The sequence below is a fragment of the Choloepus didactylus genome, chromosome 19 (assembly GCF_015220235.1).
Source record: "Choloepus didactylus isolate mChoDid1 chromosome 19, mChoDid1.pri, whole genome shotgun sequence".
Taxonomy (NCBI): domain Eukaryota; kingdom Metazoa; phylum Chordata; class Mammalia; order Pilosa; family Megalonychidae; genus Choloepus; species Choloepus didactylus.
The window spans coordinates 33,682,365-33,707,461 of record NC_051325.1 but is presented as its reverse complement, the minus strand read 5'-3'; the positions used below and the strand labels follow the sequence as shown (position 1 = coordinate 33,707,461).

The 25,097-nt window shown below is 38.9% G+C and overlaps 1 protein-coding gene and 1 pseudogene across 2 annotated transcripts in view; both read left to right on the top strand.

Moving 5' to 3' along the window:
- The window catches only part of RAD21L1 (RAD21 cohesin complex component like 1), a 48,609-nt gene that overhangs the window by 4,312 nt on the left and 19,200 nt on the right, over positions 1 to 25,097 (top strand). For both annotated transcript variants that reach the window (XM_037812008.1, XM_037812007.1), the window contains exons 4-9: positions 515 to 621; positions 15,118 to 15,288; positions 16,206 to 16,304; positions 17,244 to 17,354; positions 23,986 to 24,212; positions 24,449 to 24,548. In XM_037812008.1, coding sequence (XP_037667936.1) covers positions 515 to 621; positions 15,118 to 15,288; positions 16,206 to 16,304; positions 17,244 to 17,354; positions 23,986 to 24,212; positions 24,449 to 24,548 — 815 coding nt within the window. The remainder of the gene's footprint in view (positions 1 to 514; positions 622 to 15,117; positions 15,289 to 16,205; positions 16,305 to 17,243; positions 17,355 to 23,985; positions 24,213 to 24,448; positions 24,549 to 25,097) is intronic.
- Positions 18,117 to 18,999, top strand: LOC119515947 (annotated as a pseudogene).

Below are 25,097 nucleotides of genomic sequence, written 5' to 3'. Positions count from 1 at the left end.
TTGGACATTTGAGTCTGGATTTCAGGAGAGAGGGCTGGACTGGATATATAAATTTGGGAGTTGCAGGTGTATAGATGGAATTTCAACGATGGGCCACAGATGAGTGTAGATTTTTTAAAAAAATGACATCCGAGGACTGAGTGTTGGGTCATTCCCAAAAGTTAGTAGTCTGAGAGTTGAAACAAAGAAGACGGAAAAGTAGCAGCAAGTGAGGCAGGAGGAAAATCAGGAGTGGTATCCTAGAGTTCATGAGGAAGGGAGTGAACCTCCATTTCAAATGCATTTAGTTAAGACAAGTGAGGTAAGAATTGAATTGACTATTGGGTTGGATTTGGCAACCTGGAGATCATTGATAACATATTCATGTAAAATAAATTAGTTTTATAAATAATACTATTGAGAAAATTAAAATATCCTTATTTTTATAATGAAATCTATTTCAGTTTTTTTCAGTATGCTGCAAAATCATTGTGTTCCATTCACATATTTTCTTCAATCTTATATTTCTCCCTAGTGCTATTGATGTTTCAGAACATTTTACTCAGAACCAAAGCAAACCAGAAGAAATCACACTTAGGGAAGATTATGGCAATGATTTACTTTTCCAAGCCGGGAGCTTTGGTGAGAATATCTGAAAAGTTAAAACTGCAAATCATAATCAATTATAATTGCATTTTTACATTGAAACAATGCCACTAGAAATAACTATTTTTATGCCAATAGAAATATCTTTAGAATGAATCTTTTGATATCTAAGAAGAATCCCCAATAAGTTTGTCCTTGCCTTTTCTAGTATAGATGAAAAACATCAAAACTCAATCTCAGGCTATACTTCCTTTCTCAGCATACAACCATTTACTGAGAACCTACTATATGTGAGGCACTATCATACTCACAGATGGTACAAGGTTTAAAGAAGCAGTTCCAGCACTCAGGCCAGGAGAGAAATAGACATGGAAATAAACAGTTGCTGTAGTTAACATATATACGAGGTTTTACATGTATGCTGCATACAGTTCCTTCAAACTATATTTCCTCCAGTGTATGATGATGTCAATTGTAAAATATCAGATTTTAAAACAGCTTAGGTGTGAGGAAGAGAAACAGTATCATACTAAATGTACACATTGATTGTGAAACAGATACTGATTTTTAAAATGTTAAAATCTGTGTCAGCAAGGTGAGTGTATTTTAGAATTGAAGTTATATGGTGTAATTCAACTATATAGTATTTTGTTCTTTTTTTATGGTATTTACCACTCTCTGTCTTGTATCATGATATTTGTAAACCTTCTGTATTAGTCTGCAAACTCCATGAGGGTAGGATCTGTATTCATCTTTAAATTTCTTTTAATGCCCAACATAGTGAACACGGGAGAAGGATGAGCCACACAAGGATGCTTGAGCTACATCTCTAAATTCAACCTCTCATCCTCACTCTCTATCCATATACATATCCTATTATCTGTAAGAGTGTTTCTCAAATGATCAGTGGTGAAGGAACAGTTTTATTATTTTTTAAAATTTCCAACCTTTCATGGACTGATACTTTTGCAAAATACAATAAAAATGAATCACTAGAAAAATTTAAAATTTAAAAAGCAAAATGCAATCCTCAATATTTTAATAGATTCAACATATATAAAATTACTCTGTCAAATTGCTATAAAAGTTTCTAAACAATTACTTATAATTTCTATACTTTATTGTGGATCTGCCTCAGTCCACAGACCATACTTTGGGTTGCACAGATCTCTTACTGGCTGTAACCCCGATGTAACTTGAAATATAACATAATGGCAAAGAAATAATGATATTCTCTACTGCTCAAGACATCCTATACAAATTTCCCTGCAAATGCTCTTCTCTAGGCTTGAGATTTTAAGATCACTTTCATCTACATTTTCTGTCAGCTCTATACCTGTGCTTTTTTTTTTTTTTTTAACATAATCCAAAATGTCTCTTAGTCTTCTTTTTATTTCCCAAGCCATCAATGTAGTTCACCAATAGTTCAGGCTCAAATACTGTAATACCTGCTTATACATATTCCTCCAGTCTCTTTTTACATTTTATACATTTCTGCAAGAGCAATTTTCCTTAAATTCCATTTTTTCTTATCACATTCCTCTGCTTAAATACCTAGGGTACCTATGATTTACTGTATCATACATACCACCCTGCCTTTCCTTAAGGTCTTCTACCAACTTATCACCTTATTTATTCTAGCAACTTCATTTATTTCACTCTTAATACAGACTTTTGCTCCAGTCAGGCAAATGCTCTCACCAACCAACCAATACATTTTAGTTATTCTCAGTACTGTGTCTTCTTCTATAATTCAAAAAGATAGGAAGAACATGAAGTCTGACAGACTTACATTTGAATCTTGGCTTCTCCATTGATTTGCTGTGTGATATTGGGCAAATTATCTAACCTCTCTGAGCCTTATTGCCCTATCTATAAAATTGAGATACTACTAGCCATATCACAGGGATATTGTTGAGATATCACTAGCCATATCTCCAACAATATGTAAATTTTCTCTCCTTCAAATACTAGCTCAAACCTAATGTCCACTAAGAAATTTTAAATATTAATCAATCCTGTTCTGGATTACAATATAAATTTAAGGCAGTGATTATTTCTTTTCTTTCTGTTTAATAATCTTAGATCCTCATGATTATCAGTGCTCAAAATATAGTGTCTGTTCATAAATGTTATTAACTGATTGACTGAGTCTGATTTTTCCTTTGGTAACTACTGAGTAGTAGCTGGATGATATGAATGTATTCTTAGTACTTTTTGAAAAAGTCATTTAATCTTTTCAATTGAGCAAGTCTTTGATCCAATGTGGTGAAGTTTACCTTTTTCAACTCTTCCCCTCTAGAAGATACAGGTCTATAGAAGACCTTTTAATATGAGTGATTTCTCATGTTTTTCTTTACTGATTAATGCTAACATGGGTTGTTAGAATAAGGGGAGAGAAGAATAGTTTGTGAGCTCGGGGTTTGCAGATTTCTAGACCTAGAGACTCAAGCCCAAGTGAGGGAAAGAGCATGTAAGAGCTCACAGCCAAGCTGGAAGCAGATCAGTTAATTCATTTTATCTGCTGCTGTGTTTTTTTTTTTTGTTCTTTTTTTTTTTTTAATCATCATTTTATTGAGATATATTCACATACCACGCAGTCATACAAAACAAATTGTACTTTCGATTGTTTACAGTACCATTACATAGTTGTACATTCATCACCTAAATCAATCCCTGACACCTTCATTAGCACACACACAAAAATAACAAGAATAATAATTAGAGTGAAAAAGAGCAATTGAAGTAAAAAAGAACACTGGGTACCTTTGTCTGTTTGTTTGCTTCCCCTACTTTTCTACACATCCATCCATAAACTAGAAAAAGTGGAGTTTGGTCCTTATGGCATTCCCAATCCCACTGTCACCCCTCATAAGCTACATTTTTATACAACTGTCTTCGAGATTCATGGGTTCTGGGTTGTAGTTTAATAGTTTCAGGTATCCACCACCAGCTACCCCAATTCTTTAGAACCTAAAAAAGGTTGTCTAAAGTGTGCGTAAGAGTGCCCACCAGAGTGATCTCTCGGCTCGTTTTGGAATCTCTCTGCCACTGAAGCTTATTTCATTTCCTTTCACATCCCCCTTTTGGTCAAGAAGATGTTCTCCATCCCACGATGCCGGGTCTACATTCCTCCCCGGGAGTCATATTCCACGTTGCCAGGGAGATTCACTTCCCTGGGTGTCTGATCCCACGTAGGGGGGAGGGCAGTAATTTCACCTTTCAAGTTGGCTTAGCCAGAGAGAGAGGGCCACATCTGAGCAACAAAGAGGCATTCAGGAGGAGACTCTTAGGCACAAATACAGGGAGGCCTAGCCTCTCCTTTGCAGCAACCGTCTTCCCAAGGGTAAAACTTATGGTAGAGGGCTCAACCCATCAAACCACCAGTCCCCTATGTCTGTGGTCATGTTAGCAACCATGGAGGTGGGGTAGGCGAATACCCCTGCATTCTCCACAGGCTCCTCAAGGGGGCACTACATCTTTTTTTTTTTTTTTCCTTGTTTGTCTTTTTTCTTTCTTTTTTTTTTTTTTTAACTTTCCCTTCTTTTTTAAATCAACTGTATGAAAAAAAAAGTTAAAAAGAAAACAAACATACAATAAAAGAACATTTCAAAGAGACCATAACAAGGGAGTAAGAAAAAGACAACTAACCTAAGATAACTGCTTAACTTCCAACATGTTCCTACTTTACCCCAAGAAAGTTACATAATATAGCAACATTTCAGTGAACTTGTTCCTACTACATCCATCAGAAATTAACAGACCATAGTCATTTCTGGGCATCCCCAGAACGTTAAATAGCTTATCTGTTCTTCTTGGATTATTGTTCCCCCTTCCTTAATTGCTCTCTACTGCTAGTTCCCCTACATTCTACATTATAAACCATTTGTTTTACATTTTTCAAAGTTCACATTAGTGGTAGCATATGATATTTCTCTTTTTGTGCCTGGCTTATTTCGCTCAGCATTATGTCTTCAAGGTTCATCCATGTTGTCATATGTTTCACCAGATCGTTCCTTCTTACTGCCGCGTAGTATTCCATCGTGTGTATATACCACATTTTATTTATCCACTCATCTGTTGAAGGACATTTGGGTTGTTTCCATCTCTTGGCAATTGTGAATAATGCTGCTATGAACATTGGCGTGCAGATATCTGTTCGTGTCACTGCTTTCCGATCTTCCGGGTATATACCGAGAAGTGCAATCGCTGGATCGAATGGTAGCTCTATATCTAGTTTTCTAAGGAACTGCCAGACTGACTTCCAGAGTGGCTGAACCATTATACAGTCCCACCAACAATGAATAAGAGTTCCAATTTCTCCACATCCCCTCCAGCATTTGTAGTTTCCTGTTTGTTTAATGGCAGCCATTCTAACCGGTGTTAGATGGTATCTCATTGTGGTCTTAATTTGCATCTCTCTAATAGCTAGTGAAGCTGAACATTTTTTCATGTGTTTCTTGGCCATTTGTATTTCCTCTTCAGAGAACTGTCTTTTCATATCTTTTGCCCATTTTATAATTGGGCTGTCTGTACTATTGTCATTGAGTTGTAGGATTTCTTTGTATATGCAAGATATCAGTCTTTTGTCAGATACATGGTTTCCAAAAATTTTTTCCCATTGAGTTGGCTGCCTCTTTACCTTTTGAGAAATTCCTTTGAGGTGCAGAAACTTCTAAGCTTGAGGAGTTCCCATTTATCTATTTTCTCTTTTGTTGCTTGTGCTTTGGGTGTAAAGTCTAGGAAGTGGCCTCCTAATACAAGGTCTTGAAGATGTTTTCCTACATTATCTTCTAGGAGTTTTATGGTACTTTCTTTTATATTGAGATCTTTGGTCCATTTTGAGTTAATTTTTGTGTAGGGGGTGAGGTAGGGGTCCTCTTTCATTCTTTTGGATATGGATATCCAACTCTCCCAGCCCCATTTGTTGAAAAGACCATTATGGCTCAGTTCGGTGACTTTGGGGGCCTTATCAAAGATCAGTCGGCCATAGATCTGAGGGTCTATCTCTGAGTTCTCAATTCGATTCCATTGATCTATATGTCTATCTTTGTGCCAGTACCATGCTGTTTTGGCAACTGTGGCTTTATAATAAGCTTCAAAGTCAGGGAGTGTAAGTCCTCCCACTTGGTTTTTCTTTTTTAGAGTGTCTTTAGCAATTGGAGGCATCTTCCCTTTCCAAATAAATTTGATAACTAGCTTTTCCAAGTCTGCAAAGTAGGTTGTTGGAATTTTGATTGGGATTGCATTGAATCTGTAGATGAGTTTGGGTAGAATTGACATCTTAATGACATTTAGCCTTCCTATCCATGAACATGGAATATTTTTCCATCTTTTAAGGTCCCCTTCTATTTCTTTTAGTAGAGTTATGTAGTTTTCTTTGTATAGGTCTTTTACATCTTTGGTTAAGTTGATTCCTAGGTACTTGATTTTTTTAGTTGCTATTGAAAATGGTATCTTTTTCTTGAGTGTCTCTTCAGTTTGTTCATTTCTAGCATATAGAAACATTACTGACTTATGTGCATTAATCTTGTATCCCGCTACTTTGCTAAATTTGTTTATTAGCTCTAGTAGGTGTATCATTGATTTCTCAGGGTTTTCTAGATATAAGATCATATCATCTGCAAACAATGACAGTTTAACTTCTTCTTTTCCAATTTGGATGCCTTTTATTTCTTTGTCTTGCCGGATTGCCCTGGCTAGCACTTCCAGCACAATGTTGAATAACAGTGGTGACAGCGGGCATCCTTGTCTTGTTCCTGATCTTAGAGGGAAGGCTTTCAGTCTCTCACCATTGAGTACTATGCTGGCTGTGGGTTTTTCATATATGCTCTTTATCATGTTGAGGAAGTTTCCTTCAATTCCTACCTTTTGAAGTGTTTTTATCAAAAAGGGATGTTGGATTTTGTCAAATGCTTTTTCAGCATCTATTGAGATTATCAATTGATTTTTCCCTTTCGAGTTTTTAATGTGTTGTAATACATTGATTGTTTTTCTTATGTTGAACCATCCTTGCATGCCTGGAATGAACCCCACTTGGTCATGGTGTATGATTTTTTTAATGTGTCTTTGGATTCGATTTGCAAGTATTTTGTTGAGGATTTTTGCATCTATATTCATTAGGGAGATTGGCCGGTAGTTTTCCTTTTTTGTAGCATCTTTGCCTGGTTTTGGTATTAGATTGATGTTAGCTTCATAAAATGAGTTAGGTAGTGTTCCATTTTTTTCAATGTTTTGAAAGAGTTTGAGGAAGATTGGTGTCAGTTCTTTCTGGAAAGTTTGGTAGAATTCCCCTGTGAAGCCATCTGGCCCTGAGCATTTATTTGTGGGAAGATTTTTGATGACTGATTGGATCTCTTTGCTTGTGATGGGTTGGTTGAGGTCTTCTATTTCTTCTCTGGTCAGTCTAGGTTGTTCATATGTTTCCAGGAAATTGTCCATTTCTTCTACATTATCCAGTTTGTTGCCATACAGTTGTTCATAATATCCTCTTATAATTTTTTTAATTTCTTCAGGATCTGCAGTTATGTCACCTTTTTCATTCATTATTTTGTTTATATGGGTCTTCTCTCTTTTTGATTTTGTCAGTCTAGCTAGGGGCTTGTCAATCTTGTTGATCTTCTCAAAGAACCAACTTTTGGTGATATTTATCCTCTCTATTGTTTTTTTGTTCTCTATGTCATTTATTTCTGCTTTAATCCTTGTTATTTCTTTTCTTGTACTTGGTTTAGGATTGGTTTGCTGTTCATTTTCTAGCTTCTTCAGTTGATCCATTAGTTCTTTGATTTTGGCTCTTTCTTCCTTTTTAATATATGCGTTTAGTGCTATAAATTTCCCCCTTAGCACTGCTTTTGCTGCATCCCATAGGTTTTGGTATGTTGTGTTCTCATTTTCATTCGTCTCTATATATTTAGCAATTTCTCTTGCTATTTCTTCTTTAACCCACTGATTGTTTAGGAGTGTGTTGTTTAACCTCCAGGTATTTGTGAATTTTCTAAGTCTCTGATGGTTATTGACTTCTAATTGTATTCCATTGTGGTCAGAGAATGTGCTTTGAATAATTTCAATCTTTTTAAATTTATTGAGGCTTGTTTTATGTCCCAGCATATGATCTATTCTGGAGAAAGTTCCGTGAGCACTAGAAAAGTATGTGTATCCTGGTGATTTGGGATGTAATGTCCTGTAGATGTCTGTTAAATCTAATTCATTTATCAGATTGTTTAGGTTTTCAATTTCCTTATTGGTCTTCTGTCTGGTTGATCTATCTATAGGAGAGAGTGATGTGTTGAAGTCTCCCACAATTATTGTGGAAACATCAATTGCTTCCTTTAGTTTTGCCAGTGTTTCTCTCATGTATTTTGTGGCACCTTGATTGGGTGCATAGACATTTACGATTGTTATTTCTTCTTGCTGAATTGCCCCTTTTATTAGTATGTAGTGGCCTTCTTTGTCTCTCAAAACATCCCTGCATTTGAAGTCTATTTTATCTGAGATTAATATTGCTACACCTGCTTTCTTTTGGCTGTAGCTTGCATGAAATATTTTTTTCCATCCTTTCACTTTCAGTTTCTTTGTGTCCCTGTGTCTAAGATGAGTCTCTTGTATGCAACATATTGATGGTTCATTTTTTTTGATCCATTCTGCGAATCTATATCTTTTAATTGGGGAGTTTAATCCATTTACATTCAACGTTAAAACCGTGAAGGCATTTCTTGAATCGGCCATCTTATCCTTTGGATTATGTTTGCCATATTTTTCCCTCTCTCTATTAATATCCTTTATTGTACCCATACCGAATCTCTTTAGTACTGAACCTTTCTCCAGGTCTCTCTGTCCTGTCTTTGTTTCTCTGTCTGTAGGGCTCCCTTTAGTATCTCCAGTAGGGCAGGTCTCTTGTTAGCAAATTCTCTCAGCATTTCTTTGTCTGTGAAAAATTTAAGCTCTCCCTCAAATTTGAAGGAGAGCTTTGCTGGATAAAGTATTCTTTGCTGGAAATTCCTCTCACTCAGAATTTTAAATATATCGTGCCACTGCCTTCTTGCCTCCATGGTGGCTGCTGAGTAGTCACTACTTAGTCTTATGCTGTTTCCTTTGTATGTGGTGAATTGCTTTTCTCTTGCTGCTTTCAGAACTTGCTCCTTCTCTTCTATGTTTGACAGTGTGATCAGTATATGTCTCGGAGTGGGTTTTTTTGGATTTATTCTATTTGGAGTTCGCTGAGCATTTATGATTTGTGTATTTATGTTGTTTAGAAGATTTGGGAAGTTTTCCCCAACAATTTCTTTGAATACTCTTCCTAGACCTTTACCCTTTTCTTCCCCTTCTGGGACACCAATGAGTCTTATATTTGGACGTTTCATATTATCTATCATATCCCTGAGGTCCATTTCGAGTTTTTCAATTTTTTTCCCCATTCTTTCTTTTATGCTTTCATTTTCCATTCTGTCATCTTCCAGGTCACTGATTCGTTGTTCAACTTCCTCTAGTCTTGTACTATGAGTGTCCAGAATCTTTTTAATTTGGTCAACAGTTTCTTTAATTTCCATAAGATCATCCATTTTTTTATTTAGTCTTGCAATGTCTTCTTTATGCTCTTCTAGGGTCTTCTTGATTTCCTTCATATCCCGTACTATGGTCTCATTGTTCATCTTTAGTTCTTTGAGTAGCTGCTCTAGGTGCTGTGTCTCTTCTGGTCTTTTGATTTGGGTGCTTGGGCTTGGGTTATCCATATCGTCTGGTTTTTTCATATGCTTTATAATTTTCTGTTGTTTTTGGCCTCGTGGCATTTGCTGAACTTGATAGGGTTCTTTTAGGGTTTGTAGACCAGTTGAAGTCCTTATCTCTAATTTATCAGATCTACAGCTTCGTGGAGTACACTTTCTCTAACTAACCAGCAAGTGGCGTCCACGAGCCACCTGTTCTCCACAAGCCAGATCTCCCCTGCTTAGCCTTTTTGGTGAGTGGGGGAGTGAGTCTTGTGGGGCCCAATTGGTGTACCAAGCTTCCGTGTGTAGTTGGTGTTGCCTGCCCTGTATGTGGGGCGTGTTTCTGGGTAGTCGGGGAGGGGGGGTGGCCCTAACAATCAAATCTCCCTGATGATCCTAGAGTTTTAAAGCTGCTGCAATAGTCTAATCCTTCAGTTCAGTCCTGCCACAGTTTGTCTCTGCCACTGACCCACAAGTCTTTGGTATTGGCGTATGGCTCCTGAGACTTGCAAGTGGGCCCCTCTTCCAGGCTGTGCACCCCGGGTCCTCTGTTGAGGGATGACTGTGCTATGTCACAGGTGAGTGCCGTCCCCCCAGGGCAGTTCTGGGCTGCTGGGCTGTGTTGGGAGGCTCCCAGTCTGCTCAAATGATGGCTGAATGGGGCTCTGTTAATTCACACTGCTCCCCCTTCCCAGCTCTGGGACATTCAGCTGAGGTTGCAGGGAAGGCTAATGTCCACGCCCAGTTTTGTGGTGTGTGCCTGTTATTTGAAGCACTTCCGTCACACTGGGTTGTCTGGGGCAGCTCTGGGCTATGGGGCTGGCGATGGGCAGGAGTGTTTCCTGTCCACCAGGATGGTGGCTGTGAGTGGACACCCCCCTTTTCTTGGGAAGTTGTGTTGTTTAGTGAATTTTCTCAGCCACTGGATTATTGGCTTTTGTCTCAGAGCTCTCTTAGTTCTGCTCTTGACTTGACGTGCCCAAATTTCAATTCTTTGAAGCTTTCTGTATTGAGCTTCTTAGAGTAATTGTTTTAGAAAAAGCAAAAAGGATTTAAAAAAACAAACAAACAAACAAACAAACAAAAAAAAAAACGGCCCTCCTCAGAGATCTAATGGGTTATTGAAATGCTAATAGACAAAGCAACCAGGGCCATTAAGGAAAGGTGCACAGGGCAGAGAGATCAGCTTTTCTTCGGGATTTGCATATGCGCCTCAAGGCCTGATCTCCGCCCTTCCCCTTTCTGTGTTCACCAGAACTCCAAAAATCCTCTGCTTTTATTTTGGAGTTTTTCGTGTTGTTTTTTTTTCTATGCCTGTCTCCTCTCTGCTGGGCTGGCTGCTCTCAGAGTCTCTGGTGTCTGGTCTCAGTCTATCTATGGTTGGAGTTTGAATCAGTAGAATGAGTTTCCGATAAGAGCAGCCACTGCAATTCTCCCTTCTCCTTCCCGGAGCTGACAGCCCCTCCTCCCCCGGGACTGAGCCTGGCAGGGAGGGGCGCGGGTCCCCTGGCCGCAAAAACTTACAGATTTCGCTGATCTCAGCAGTTCCACGTTTTCATGAGTGTTGTATGAAGTATGCCCAAAGACAGATTGCTCTGTGGTGTCCAGTCCACGCAGTTCCTGGCTTTTTACCTACTTTCCTGGAGGAGTAACTAAAACATACAGCTCACCAGTCTGCCATCTTGCCCCGCCTCCACCCTGCTGCTGTGTTTTTAAGAGTTCTTTCTTCTAAGTCTCCATTTTGTAAAATGTGTCACCAGTCAGAAAACACTGTTACTGTCACTGTCTCTACTTCCTTAGTCTCCTGGGAATGTCAGTATAGTGTAGTAACGGTCATAATGTAGGCTTTTGGAGTCAGATAGAGCTGGGTTCAGATCCTGGCTCTGTCATTTATTAGGGATGTGTCTGTGTGCAAGTTACATAACCTTTCTGTAGATGTGTTTCCTCATCTGTACAATGATGATTATAATAGTATCTTCTGTATAATATAATGTACAGTATAAGCACTGAATTAATGTTAACTGACTGGGTTTGTCTTTTTCACTGCTGTATCTTCAGGCCCAAGCATATTATCTAATACCTAGTCACTCATTATTTATTGAATGAATATTGTAAGCCAACTATTTAATCTTTTATCCGCCTGTCCGTTTCCTAAGAAGGCAGATATGTTCCTCATTTTCCTAACCTCTGTTATGTATAAATAACACAAGAGACATGAAATATTATTTGGTCAAGCAAAATTTAACTTACCTAAAGTAGAGGAAATCATCCATCTACCATAATATTTTTATCTTCTAGAAAATTAGAAAACTTTGTCACAACTACAAAACCCCATCCAATATTTCAGCAATCTTCTCCTTTTGTATTGGAAAAATCCCGTCTCCACTGATGAACTGAGTAAATTTGGTTGAATAATTGAAATAGGGTTTCCAGCTCTCATTTTCCTCATTTGTAAAATGGGGGGGGGGGAGGATCTAAGATGGCGGCATAGAGAGGAGTGGAAGCTAAGTAGTCCCCCTGGAACAACTAAAAAAAACCAGAAACAACTAGTAAATAATCCAGAATAACTGCGGTGGGACAAACATGACCATTCACTCATCATACATCAACCTGAATTGGGAGAAATGCCCAAGATCACAGAGTAAAATCTGTAAGTAAAAACTGCAGATCCAAATTGGGAGACCCCTCCCCCACAGCCCGAGCTACAAAGCCTCGTGGTGCCAGAGAGAAGCTTTCTCCCAACAAGCGAATATAGCTCAGCTGAGCCCCAACTGGGGTTATAATTAGCGAGTGTGAACTGCTCACTATGAGGTACGAATCCCCAACAAGCAGACAGAGGCTTTGGGTGACGACTGACCTTGGAGAGCTGGAGGGTCACCTTGGACTAGCTCTGAAGGGGACTCTCTGTTCCTTTTTTTGACTCAGTGGAGAAAGCCTTAGCCATTTTCAGTTCCCAGTTCTGTGACCCAGACAGGGGTGTGGCACAGGCAGAGAGAGACCATTGAAATGCTGATGACCTCCCCCTAGGGCATCTATCTTCTCTAAGAGGAAAGGGGTGGGGCCCAGCTCTACTACCTGCCTTTTATTCAGAACTTGCACCAGTCAAGAATTGTAGGCTGACAGGTGCCACCTGCTGGGCAGAAAAGCACAGTGACCGGAGGCATCAGAGGGTGTACCAATTTTCTAAGACACACCCCCAGGGAAACCGGATACTGAATATTTCTTCCTTCTGGGACCTTAGCCCATTCTGGTCTGGGGAGGCCTGATTGGGGTAACCAAGGAAACCATGCCTAGACAACAGAAAACTACAACCTATACCAAGAGAAATGAGGTTATGGCCTGCTCAGGGGAACAAACTTGCACTTCAATTGTGATGCAGGAATTGAAACAACTAATAATAAGTGAATTCAAAAAGTTTAGGGAAGATATGGTGAAAGAGCTGAACCATATAATGAAAACACAGGACGTACATAAGGTAGAAATTGAAAGTTCAAAAAACCAACTGGTGGAATCTATGGAAATGAAAGGCACAACACAAGAGATGGAAGACACAAGGAAACATACAACAGCAGATCTCAAGAAGCAGAAGAAAACACTCAGGAATTGGAGAACAAGGCACCTGAAAGCCTACACACAGAAGAACAGATAGAGAAAAGAATGGAAAAATACGAGCAACATCTCTGGGAACTTAAAGACAAAACGAAAAGCAAGAATTTACGTGTCATTGGTGCCCCAGAAGGAGAAGAGAAGGGAAAACGGGCAGAAGCAATAATAGAGGAAATAATCAATGAAAATTTCCCAGCTCTTATGAAAGACATAAAATTACGGATCCAAGAAGCGCAGCATACCCCAAACAGAATAGATCTGAATAGGCCTACGCCAAGACACTTAATAATCAGATTATGAAACATCAAAGATAAAGAGAGAATCCTGAAAGCAGCAAGAGAGAAGTGATCTATCACATACAAAGGAAGCTTGATAAGACTATGTGTGGATTTCTCAATAGAAACCATGGAGGCAAGTAGGAAGTGGGGTGATATATTTAAGATACTGAAAGAGAAAAACCACCAACCAAGAATCCTATATTCGGCAAAACTATCCTTCAGATATGAGGGAAAGCTTAAAATATTCTCTGACAAACAGACAATGACAGTTTGTGAACAAGATACCTGCTGTACAGGAAACACTAAAGGAAGCACTGTAAACAGAAAGGAAAAGACAGGAGTGAGAGGTTTGGAAAACAATTTTGGGAGATAGTAGTACAGCAATGTAAGTACACTGAACAAAGATGACTGTGAATATGGTTGAAAGAGGAAGGCTGGGATCATGTGGGACACCAGAACAAAAGCTGAACGCTAAAGACTGGGACTGTGTAACCCAGGGAAACCTAGGGTGCTCAATGATTGTAATAAAAGGTACAAATATGTTTTTACATGAGGTAGAAGAAATGAATGTCAACGTTGCAAGGTGTTAAAAATAGGGTGGGATTGGGGGGGAAATACAATCAATGCAAACTAGAGGCTAGAATTAAAAGAAACATTGTATTATGCTTCTTTTAATGTAACAAAAGCAATATACCAAAGCTAAATGCATATGGGGTTGGGAAATAGGGGAAGGGTATGGGACTCCTGGCATTGGTGATGTTGTCTGACTCTTTATTCTACTTTAGGTTAATGCTGTCTTTCCTTTTGTCACCTTCTAGCTATCACGTTTTTTTTGTTGGTTTGTTCGTTTGTTTTTCTCTCTTGCCTTTTTCTTTTGCCTCTCTGCCTTCTTTGACTCTTCCTCCATCTTTGTGGAAGAAATGTTCTTATATAGAGAGTGGCAGTGGTGCTCAATACATAAATACGTGACTATATGGGGAACCAACAATTGTTTACTTAGGATGGAATGTATAGTGTTTGAACAAAACCATCTTAGAAGAAATGGGTTGATGAAGAAACCTTGAGGACACTATATTGAGTGAAATAAGATAGACACATAAAGGCGAATATTTCAGGGTCTCACTGATATGAACTAATTATAATATGTAAACTCATAGACATGAAATATGTTACCAGGATATAGAATGAGGTTAAAGAATGAGGAGCGGTTGCTTATTATGAGCAGAATGTTCAACTGTGGTGAACTTAAATATTTGGAAATGGACAGGGGTGATGGTAGCATGTAATGAGAATAACTAAGAGTGCTAAGAGGTGTGTGAAGGTGGTGGAAAGGGTAAGCTCAGAGTCACGCATGTCACCAGAAGCAAAGTTGGAGGTTAAAAGATGGGAATGTATAAAACAGTGAATCTTGTGGTGGACAATGTCCGTGATTAACTATACACATACTAGAAATCTCTCTCACCAACTAGAACAAATGTATGTCACTATAATTAGAGGTTAATAGTAGAGAGGCATATAGGGAAAAAATATATACCTATTGCAAACTATACTACAGTTAGTAGTATTTTAACATTCTTTCATCAACAGTAACAAATGTACTATACCAAAACTATGAATCAATAATGGAGGGGGGGGGCATGGTTAGAGGTATGGGAGAATCTGAGTTTCCTTTTTTTGTCTTTGTTTCTTTTCTGGAGTAGTGAAAATTTTCTAAACATTGAAAAAAAAATAATTGTGTTGATGGATGCACAGCTGTATGGTGGTGCTGTGGGCAATTGATTGTACACTTTGGATCTTTGGATAGTTGTATGGTATCTGAACAATCTCAATTTAAAAAAAAAATGGGGGGGGTGTTATACTAGAGGATATCTGAATTTCCTTCTGACCCTACAATTCTGTTTCTATGATTAACTCAGTACTAATGATACTGATATGTCCTTTAGGGGAGGAACCTGAAATTCTCAGAAGACATAGCTTCTTTGATGACAACATATTACTGAATTCCAGTGGTCCTTTAGTTGAACATAGTTCTGGAAGCCTCATTGGAGAAAAATCTCTATTCTATGACAGTGGAGATGGATTTGGAGATGAAGGGGCTGCAGGAGAAATGATTGGTATGCCTATAGCCAATATAAACTGTATATTTATTTCAGTCAAATTACTACAATGTATTTGTATATTTATTAGAGAAAACTAAAATTGCACATATATTCCTGTGTCATGTGGGTCAATACAATTTTACCCAAGTTTTCAAAACCTATGGTAGTATTTAAACATTTAGGTTATACCTAAATATATAGCTGTTTAAATACATTTTCTATATAGATTGTGAGCTGCTGCTGTTTGCTTTTATTTTATTTTTACAAATTCTTAATTTTTAAAGGGGATGTAGTAGGGTTAGTATATCCCTCAGAAAATATACTAGGCCATAAACTGGAAAAAATTGTTTTCTCTAACATAAATTGTGGGACAGCTATTCTAAAAGATCTGTTCAGTATTTGAAATATAAAATAATCACAGAAATAGGGTGGATGAAAACCAGGAAATACACATATTTTGAATATTTTAGACTATTCATACCAAATTTTTTTTTAATTCTCTAGTTCACATTAAAAGGCTGGTTACAACAAAATTTTTGAAACTTGAGTATTAGTTAAAAAACAATGACTCTATCTTAGGTCTCTACCAAGGGAGTTTGAAATTGTAGGCACTAAAACATCTTATTAGAACACTTTCACCTCTTGATTTGAAATCTAACCATGGCTTTATTGAAGGCTACTCTCTGTTTATTGATTTAGTAAAATATTTCCTGAAATTAAACATTTTGAAATGGATTTTTCATAAGGGAAAGGAGATTGAAGATCCAAAATTCTTTGTTATCCTACATGAAATGTGGTATTCTATGTAACCAATCAAATCTAATCAAGTAAGCTTCATTTATTTTATATCCTTCACACAAGAATGTCAATAAATGATTAGCTGAACAAATGAGATTCAGCTGCACGTGGCAAAGTTATTTTGTTTTTTCAAGACAATCTGTTACAAGATGACCAGAATATCCTGTTAGAAGACATGCATTTGGACAGAGAAATTTCCATGCCTCCTGAACCTCCCAATACTGCAGTAGTAGGTATGTTGAAAATTTCCTTTGTGTAGAAAGTGAACAGAAACTAAAATTGAAATTAAGCCTCAGATCTTCTGAATTTAAGTAGCAGTATAGTATAGTAAAAGATAATAAAGAATGTTATCCCTCAAATTTTCTTAGTCTGACTAGATGATATAGAGTAGGAAGTTGGGTCCTGAGAAAGGCGCAATGAAGAGTATTTAATTTAGGATTGAGTTTATTTGGTATGAGAACACATTTAAATCCTCTGCCCAAATACTGTGCTTTTGAATCATTAAAATAATATATTTTACATGGTAAAAACAAGAAAGAAAACATTATTAAATAGTATGGTTTGACAATTTATATATTATTTGAGGGAAATTACCAATGAGGGGATATTTTCCTTAATTGAAATTCATGTAAAAGTACCTCAGATTATTTGAAATCTTTTAATAGTCTGATTTTTCTTAAGAATTAAAAGTATAATTAGCCCATTTGGGTTCTTTATTCTTTTGGTATTACATTTGCTTTCTAACACAGTGGTAGAAATTGAAAATGTGAAGAGTTAGGCAATCAAAATTTAGCTATGATTCTTTATGGGTCAACTAATAATGGAATGATTTAACAGAATACATTTTTTATTTTAGCAGACTTACAGTCAAATTTATGTCAGGTATTTATTTAGGATGCTAAGATTGTTTTCAGTTCCTCTATGACCATAGCCCAACCTTAAGTTGTTTCATGTACAAAACAGGGTGATGATACTTGACTCTTCTGAAAACTGTGGGTCTTAGACCATACAGTCTCTGAGCCTCTTCAGCTCTATTAAATACATGATTCTAAGAATTCAGATATGGCTTCAGTTGCAATATAAATCATCAATTAGCTTTATTGCTCACCTTAATTTTCATTAAATAACCTTTATTTTTTTGTAATTACTTTTATGGTGATGTTGATTAGTAGAACCATATAATCCAGAATGTATATCTCTACCTGAAAATGAAAAAATGGAGGAAACCACGTTATTATCAAATGAAGAGGAAGGATTTACCCTTGACCCAATTGTTTCTTCAGGTCAGCGTCATTCATGTTTTTATTTTTATTTTTTATTTTATCTATTGTGAGATTTGACTAATACATACAATATTATAGAAGGTAGTCAACTAGTATTTGAAACACTGAAGGAAAAGACTGTGAAAAAAATTTGAGATGATCCTTACATTATATTCAGTAGTCTGGTCAAATCACATATCCGATTTGGTTTGGGAAATTGGAAAATTTAAGATTGAATCCAATTCAGGTAGGTATTGTGTCATTATTCTGTGTTGGGCACAGAAATGAATGGGACATGGTTCCTGCTTTCAAGAAGCTTACAATCTGACAAGGAAGAGCAATACATATGCAAATAAAGATTATATAAAGCCAAATAAAAGTATCAGAAGAGAGGCACTGTGCCCTCTGGAGGTTTGGTTAATGAAGAGATGGCATTTATTTGGTTGATGAGAGAGGGCTTTGGAAGAAAGTAGCACTTGGTTTGAGTTTTATAAGTGTTAAAAGTATTTCAAAGGCTGAACTTGATGGGAAGGCATTCTAGGAGAAAGAAATACTCTGAGCAAAGACGGAAGATAAGTTGGTTTTGATTAGAATATAGGTAAATGAATATAGGTAAATGAAAGGTAGTAGTTGGCAAGACTATATATTAGGTTGGGGTCAGGGCTGAAGGAACCTGAATTCTGAGCTTAAGGATTTCTTAATTTCATTTAAAGTTAGTAGAAAGCCATTACATTTTTAAAGTAAAGAAATGCTTTAGGAAAACAAATTTGTGCACAGTATCATATGACGAATAGTAAGAACATTCCTCAGGAATTAGTATAAATGTAGTGGTTAAGAATATCAGGCCTGCCTCCCGCTCGTCGAGAGCCGTTGGCGACAGCTGTGGAGGAGACTGAAGCCAAAACCAGGAACGTCTGGGAGGCAGACGCAGTCCGGAGGGGCCGCCCGGCACTCCGGGCCTAAGGCCCCATCTCTGACCAAGTTAACGTGGAGGTCCCAGTGGAAATCAGGCTCTGATCTCCTGAGCACCCTCCCTGAAATCTGGCCAAAGGCATCCCCTGCAGCGCCAGTCCAAAAGCACATCGTCTTGAAGAAGATAATGGCCCATGCGCTAGAGATCCCAGCTGTCCACTCGCCTCTCAGGAGCCCTAGGATTGCCTTTTTCTTGGAGAAAGAAAACAACCCTCCTATCAAGGAACCTACCAAAGAGGACCTCTTCAAGACATGCAGTGTGCCCATCACTCCAGCCACCACTCCAGTGCTCAACTCTTTGAATATTGAGTCCAACTCCAAGGAAGGACGCCAGAGACTTGGAAATATCTAAGAAGGTCGGGTGATCCTACAGCTGGCTGCAGGCCCTTGGTTCAGTCTCCACTTCTACCTCTACCCCAGGCCGCCGGTCCTGCTTTGATTTCAGAGGCTGCTGGGGGTAGAAGACTTGGCCGGAGTCTCCTCTGTGGGGTGTTCAAAGTCAGCTGAGGCCCTCAGTGTCCCTGTGAAACCCTGTACCCCAGACACAGCCCTTCCCAGAATCTCCCCGCTAATCATGAAAGAGAAACGGAAGAAGAAGGCACTGGAGATCCTGAAATCAGAGCTGGATGAGTGGGCCACAACCATGAATGCAGAGTTTGAAGCTGCTGAGCAGTTTGATCTCCTGCTTGAATGAGATGAAGTGGGGGTGCCTCTGGCCAGACTCTCACTCCTCCCCCTATACATAGCCCTTCCCCCATCCCTGTGGTAGTCTGGAGAAGATTCTTGGGGTCCGCCTCCCCTGGGCTGCCTTGCTCCCAGTGCCTATGCCGTTGCCGTACTGAAGGCCTGTCCACCTCTGAGGGCTCATGTGGCGGCCGCGGTCTCAGTTTCAGGAAACCGAGCCAGCCCTTCATTCATATCCTGTCTCTGGTCAGTGACCTGCTGGCCTCTTGAGTGTCCCAGCCAACTTCCGGTTGGCCACAGGCTGGGGAATAGGAATCACTGACCCAGCAAAGGACGTTAAAGGGCTGGGCTTGAAGGTGAGGGCACCTCTGCTCTTGTTGAGATTTGCCTGGCTGCTCTGAACCAGCCCCAACAGAAACTGGAGCTGAGGCCACCGACAGCCTCTGGCTTTCTCTTCTGTGTTCCCAGCCCCACGCCATCTATGTAAAGAGGTTTTGGGTTCTGCAGGGGATGGTCCCCGAGAGAGTTGATGGGTTGGGGGCCAGTCCTATCTTGGAGGGAGAAGCTGGACTTTCAGCCTGTGGAGCCTAAGATTTGAAGGAGTAAGGGAGGCCTTGGAGGTCTCAGGCCAGTTTTTCCTGCATAGAAGCTGTATTTCACAGTTCTGTGTTCTTCTGTCGAGATGTTCAATAAATGCCAGACTGGTGTAGTGCTGGCTGTCTGGGGCTCAGAGGGTATATCAGGGCACGGCCGCCAGGGAACCCGAGGCCCACGGATTGTGAGACATCACCTGCCCAGAGCCTGGGGTCTCACCTTTGCTGCAGGGGAGGGGAGAGGCCCCCTCTTGTCCCTCACACCCATTTCTGGCATAAAGAACAGTGCTTACTTAGCTCTAGAAGAATCTTGCGTTGAAGGGTCCCAGTCCCACCAATATTGTACAGCTACATTTGTAAAGTTTGGGGAGGCTTTTCTTACATACCAGGAAGGTAGAAATTTTAACTTCTAGCTTCCTTTCTTAGATAAGAACATTGCTTGAGGTAGATGCTAGGAATTGAACTGGGGGTCCCACTGTCTCAGGAATTTCCTACCCTTTTTCTCAATTCTAGTAGGGGGGTGGTTTCGAAGGCTGCCTTCAGCCTCCAGTACTCCCACCATACTCCAGGCCAATACCTCTTTTGACATATACAAGTTTGCGTCATTAGAAGCTAAGTGGAATGTGGAGGGGCTCACAGATAATATCAGGGAAGATGAGCACTTGATAGGGCCCTTGGATGTAACCGTGTGTACCGCTGGGTGCTCATGACATCCCTTGCAAGGCCTGGAGGTCCCAGGATATCTGACACATTGTGTACCCTGCACACAAGCCCCCTTGCTAGTGTCGGCCCAGAAGCCCTTCGAGTCGGACCACATTTGAAGAATCGTCTGCACTGGCTGGTGGGGCAGAGCTCTTGGGAGATGTCAGTCCTGCAGAATCCAGGGTAGACAGATGATGTTGAGTTCATATCATCACTGCAATTGCTTCTCTGTCCCTAGGAACTAAGAATGTTGAGTTAATTCTGATGGGTATAATAGGAACAAGTTCACAGAAATGTTGCTATATTAGGTAACTTTCTTGGGGTAGAGTAGGAACATGTTGGAAGTAAAGTAAGTTAGGTTAGTTGTCTTTTTCTTACTCCCTTGTTATGGTCTCTTTGAAATGTTCTTTTATTGTATGTTTTTTAAATTATTTAAAAATTTTTTTTATTTTTCATACATTTGATTAAAAAAAAAAAAGTTAAAAAAACAAGGAAAAAAATATGTAGAGCCCCTTTGAGGAGCCTGTGGAGAATGCAGGGGTATTGGCCTACCCCACCTCGATGGTTGCTAACGTGACCACAGACACAGGGGACTGGTGGTTTGATGGGTTGAGCCCTCTACCACAGGGTTTACCCTTGGGAAGACTGTTGCTGCAAAGGAGAGGCTAGGCCTCCCTATAATTGTGCCTAAGAGCCTCCTCCCAAATGCCTCTTTGTTGCTCAGATGTGGCCCTCTCTCTCTACCTAAGCCAACTTGAAAGGTGTAATCACTGCCCTCCCCTCTATGTGGGATCAGACACCCAGGGGAGTGAATCTCCCTGGCAATGTGGAATATGACTTCCAGGGAGGAATCTAGACCCGGCATCATGGGATGGAGAACATCTTCTTGACCAAAAGGGGGATGTGAAAGGAAATGAAATAAGCTTCAGTGGCAGAGAGATTCCAAAAGGAGCCGAGAGGTCACTCTGGTGGGCACTCTTATGCACAATTTAGACAACCCTTTTTAGGTTCTAAATGATTGGGGTAGCTGGTGGTGGATACCTGAAACTATCAAACTACAACCCAGAACCCATGAATCTCGAAGACAATTGCATAAAAATGTAGCTTATGAGGGGTGACAATGGGATTGTGAAAGCCATAAGGACCACACTCCCCTTTGTCTAGTTTATGGATGGATGAGTAGAAAAATAGGGGAAGGAAGGAAACAAACAAACAAACAGACAAAGGTACTCAGTGTTCTTTTTTACTTTAATTGCTCTTTTTCACTTTAATTGTTATTCTAGTTATTTTTGTGTGTGTGCTAATGAAGGTGTCAGGGATTGATTTAGGTGATGAATGTACAACTATGTAATGGTACTGTGAACAATCGAATGTACGATTTGTTTTGTATGACTGCGTGGTATGTGAATATATCTCAATAAAATGAAGATTTTAAAAAAATAAATTATCCCATCTAAACTTAAAAAAAAAAAAAGAATGTTGAGTTAAGGAAAAAATGGGATTTTTTTTTGTTTTTAGTTAAAAAACCTGATTAAAGAAAAAAAAAAAAAGAATATCAGGCCTTAAAATCATACTGCCTGGGTTCCAATCCTTGCTTTGCCTCTTACTAACTTTGGGTGGTTACTTAACCTCTGCCCACCTCAGTTTCCTTATCTGTAAAAATTGAGGACTGCAATGGTACCTAACTCATAGGGTTATTGCGATGATGGGATAATATAATCTGTGTAAAGCACTTAGACCAGCACCTGACATAACATAAATGTTAGCTATTATTGTCATTTTTATTGAATTATGAAAATAGTTCAGATTGCATGAGAAGAGCATTTAAGAGTAGAGAGACAAACTGAGGAAATACCTACATACCTACATATGGAGGGCAGGAATAGGAAGAAGTACCAATAAAGGGGTGCCTGGAGAGATAGGGAAAAAACTGAAACCATGGGAAGAAAAAAGTTTTGAAGACAGAAAAATGGTTAGTATTGTTAGTGCTACAAAAGATCCAAAAGATTGAGAGTCAAGAGCAGATCACTGGCTTTAGTAATAGAAGGTCACTGTTTTGGTTTGCTAAAGGTGCCGAAATGCAATATACCAGAAATGGGTTCGCTTTTACAGAGGGGATTTATTAGCTTATAAGTTTACCGTTCTAAAGCCATGAAAATGTCCCAATTAAGGTATCAACCAGGACTGATACTTTCCCTGAAGAAAGGCAGCTGGCATCTGGGATCCGTCTCCCCTCCTCTCTCTCTCCCCCTTTCTCTCTTTTTGTGTTTCTGACTTTTATTCTTTCATGAAGGGCCCCAGTAAAGGATAAAGACCCACCTGGAATTGGGTGGTCACATCTCAACTGAAACAGCCTAAACAAAAGGTCCCTCCCACAATAGGTCTCCACCCACAAGAATGATTTAAAAGAACATGTCCTTTTTTGTGGTACATAACAGCTCCAAACTATCACATTCACTGATGTCTAACCAAGTGGTTTCAGTAAAGTGATGGAGTTAGAATTCACTTTGTAAGGTCCAAGGAATGAATCAGTGGAGGGCAAGTGGAGACAGCATGTATAGATTGGTCTATATTGAAAAAGATTTGGAAAGGGAAATTTGTAAGAAATTAGTGTATTAGCATTGTCATCTTGCAGCAGAGAACTGAGGAGAAGGGAAGGAGGGGAAGAAGACAGTACAATCACCAAGCACAGGAGGAGTTATCCTATTTTAATTCTAAAATGCATGTTTTTTTCCACATTTTTCTGATCAATAAATTCAATATAATATTCTCCCTCTTCCAATAAAACCTGTTTAGTTGGTGGGTGTCTTGTATTCATTCAAAAATACTTATTTCAGTTTATAAACTTAGACATGCAAGGAATAATTTAAACTCTGAGCCCCTATCCGCTGGGCTGGCAGAAAATTCAATCTGCATAGCTATCTGCCCTGAGCCATGTGGTACTAAAATTTGGGGGAGGGGTGTTGAAAGTGTAAGTTGTCATCACCATGCCGTTTTGTAGTACCCTCTGTCCCAGGTTACATAGCCTCTGGGATTATCGCACAGCCAGCCCTTATGGGGTCTGTCCTGCTCCCAGGATTTTCCTGAGGTACGTAAGCAAATGGGTCTGTTCCTTCTGGCTCATTTGATCTCAGATCTCTACTCATTCTGGGAAATCTGACTCTCCCTCCCCTTTTGCAGCTTTACTAAAGAAAAGCTTGGCTTCAGGCAGCTTCTGCTTATTGCCTGGTAAAATTCCCTGACATGGCGAAATCCTATGGACCCAGCTACCTAGTTGGAATTTGTGTAAGAATTTCAGTGGGAGTGGGAAAAATACACTGGATAAGGAAAAATTAATGTTTCAGAAAGTTATCCTGTTACACAGGCAGCGTACATTTTAGGGAACTTCCAAATTGGGTGACCTCTCTCTCTCTGTCTATAGTCTCTGCTCCACATTTCTTCAGTTGTGCACTTAGCAGGTCAACAAATTTCTCCTAAGCACATTAAAGCAACAAATGCATCAGCTAGTGGCTGCTCAGCACTCTAGCTGTACAAAACCCTTGTAAAGCATAATTTTCAGAAGAGAGGAGAAGGACCATTTTCCTTCCAGTGCAAATCTATACAGTATATTGTGGTAGACGTTTCTTGACTATGTAGCACCTAGAATATCATTTTTAAAAGCTGTACAACCAATCACATTTGTACCTATTTCTTATACTTAGATATTTCTGAGAAAAGGAAAGGTAAAAGGAGGAAATTGCTCATAGATGCTATCAAGGAGATCAGTAGCAAAACTATGCATAAACAGCTTACTTCCTTTACCGACACACTCATGGTTTTGGAACTTGCACCACCCACCCAAAGATTGATGATGTGGAAGAAAAAAGGAGGCGTGGATAAACTTCTGTCAACTGCTGCCCAGGATTTGATTCATGCTGAACTAAAAATGGTAATAGTTTCCTTCCTTTTACATGGGTATGATGTTTGGTTATAAATAAATAAATTAATGTTTATATACATATATACAACAGAATTTAAACTTGTGCCTGTATACCTTCTCACTTCTTTTGAATTAATTTGCTGGGTACATGTACATGAATTATAGTTTTTACTTTTTAGCATATGTGTTTTCTTGAATTGCTTTACATGTACAAAAACAAGAAACAAATATGTATATTTTTACAGTTGCTTACAAAATGCTTTATGTCCTCTGGCTTTAAACCTGGAAGAAAATTGATACAGAAGGAGTCAGTAAGGGAAGAAATGGGAAGCCAAAACATAGTAGGTGAGACTTCCTAATACTTTTGATGTTGAAGGGAATGTTGCAGAGACAAAAATTGCATTTTATATTTCAAAATGAAGATGGGATCCAATTTCATATTCTCAAATATAAGCACTATCTCTAGAAGAGCATTTTAAACTTAAAAGCAATGGCTTCATCAGCATTGTATATTTCTCCTTTTAGGCTTAATTTTTGTCCCAGAGAATTCATTTAAAAGATGAAGTATATATACTATGTGGACTATTTTTTTTTTTTTAATTCGAGAAGTTGTAGGTTTATGGTAAAATCATGCAGAACATACAGAGTTCCCATACACCCCCCTCACACACAGTTTTTGCCATAATTAACACTATACATCAGTGTGGTACCTTCATTAAATTGATGAAAGAATATAATTATAATGTATGATTAACTATAGTCCTCAGTTTACACTAGGTTTCACTATTTGTACTGTACAGACCTATGGTTTTTAAAAAATGTTTATTCTAGTAACAGATACATAACCTAAAGATACATACTATATTCAAATATATAATTCATGGTGGTAATTAC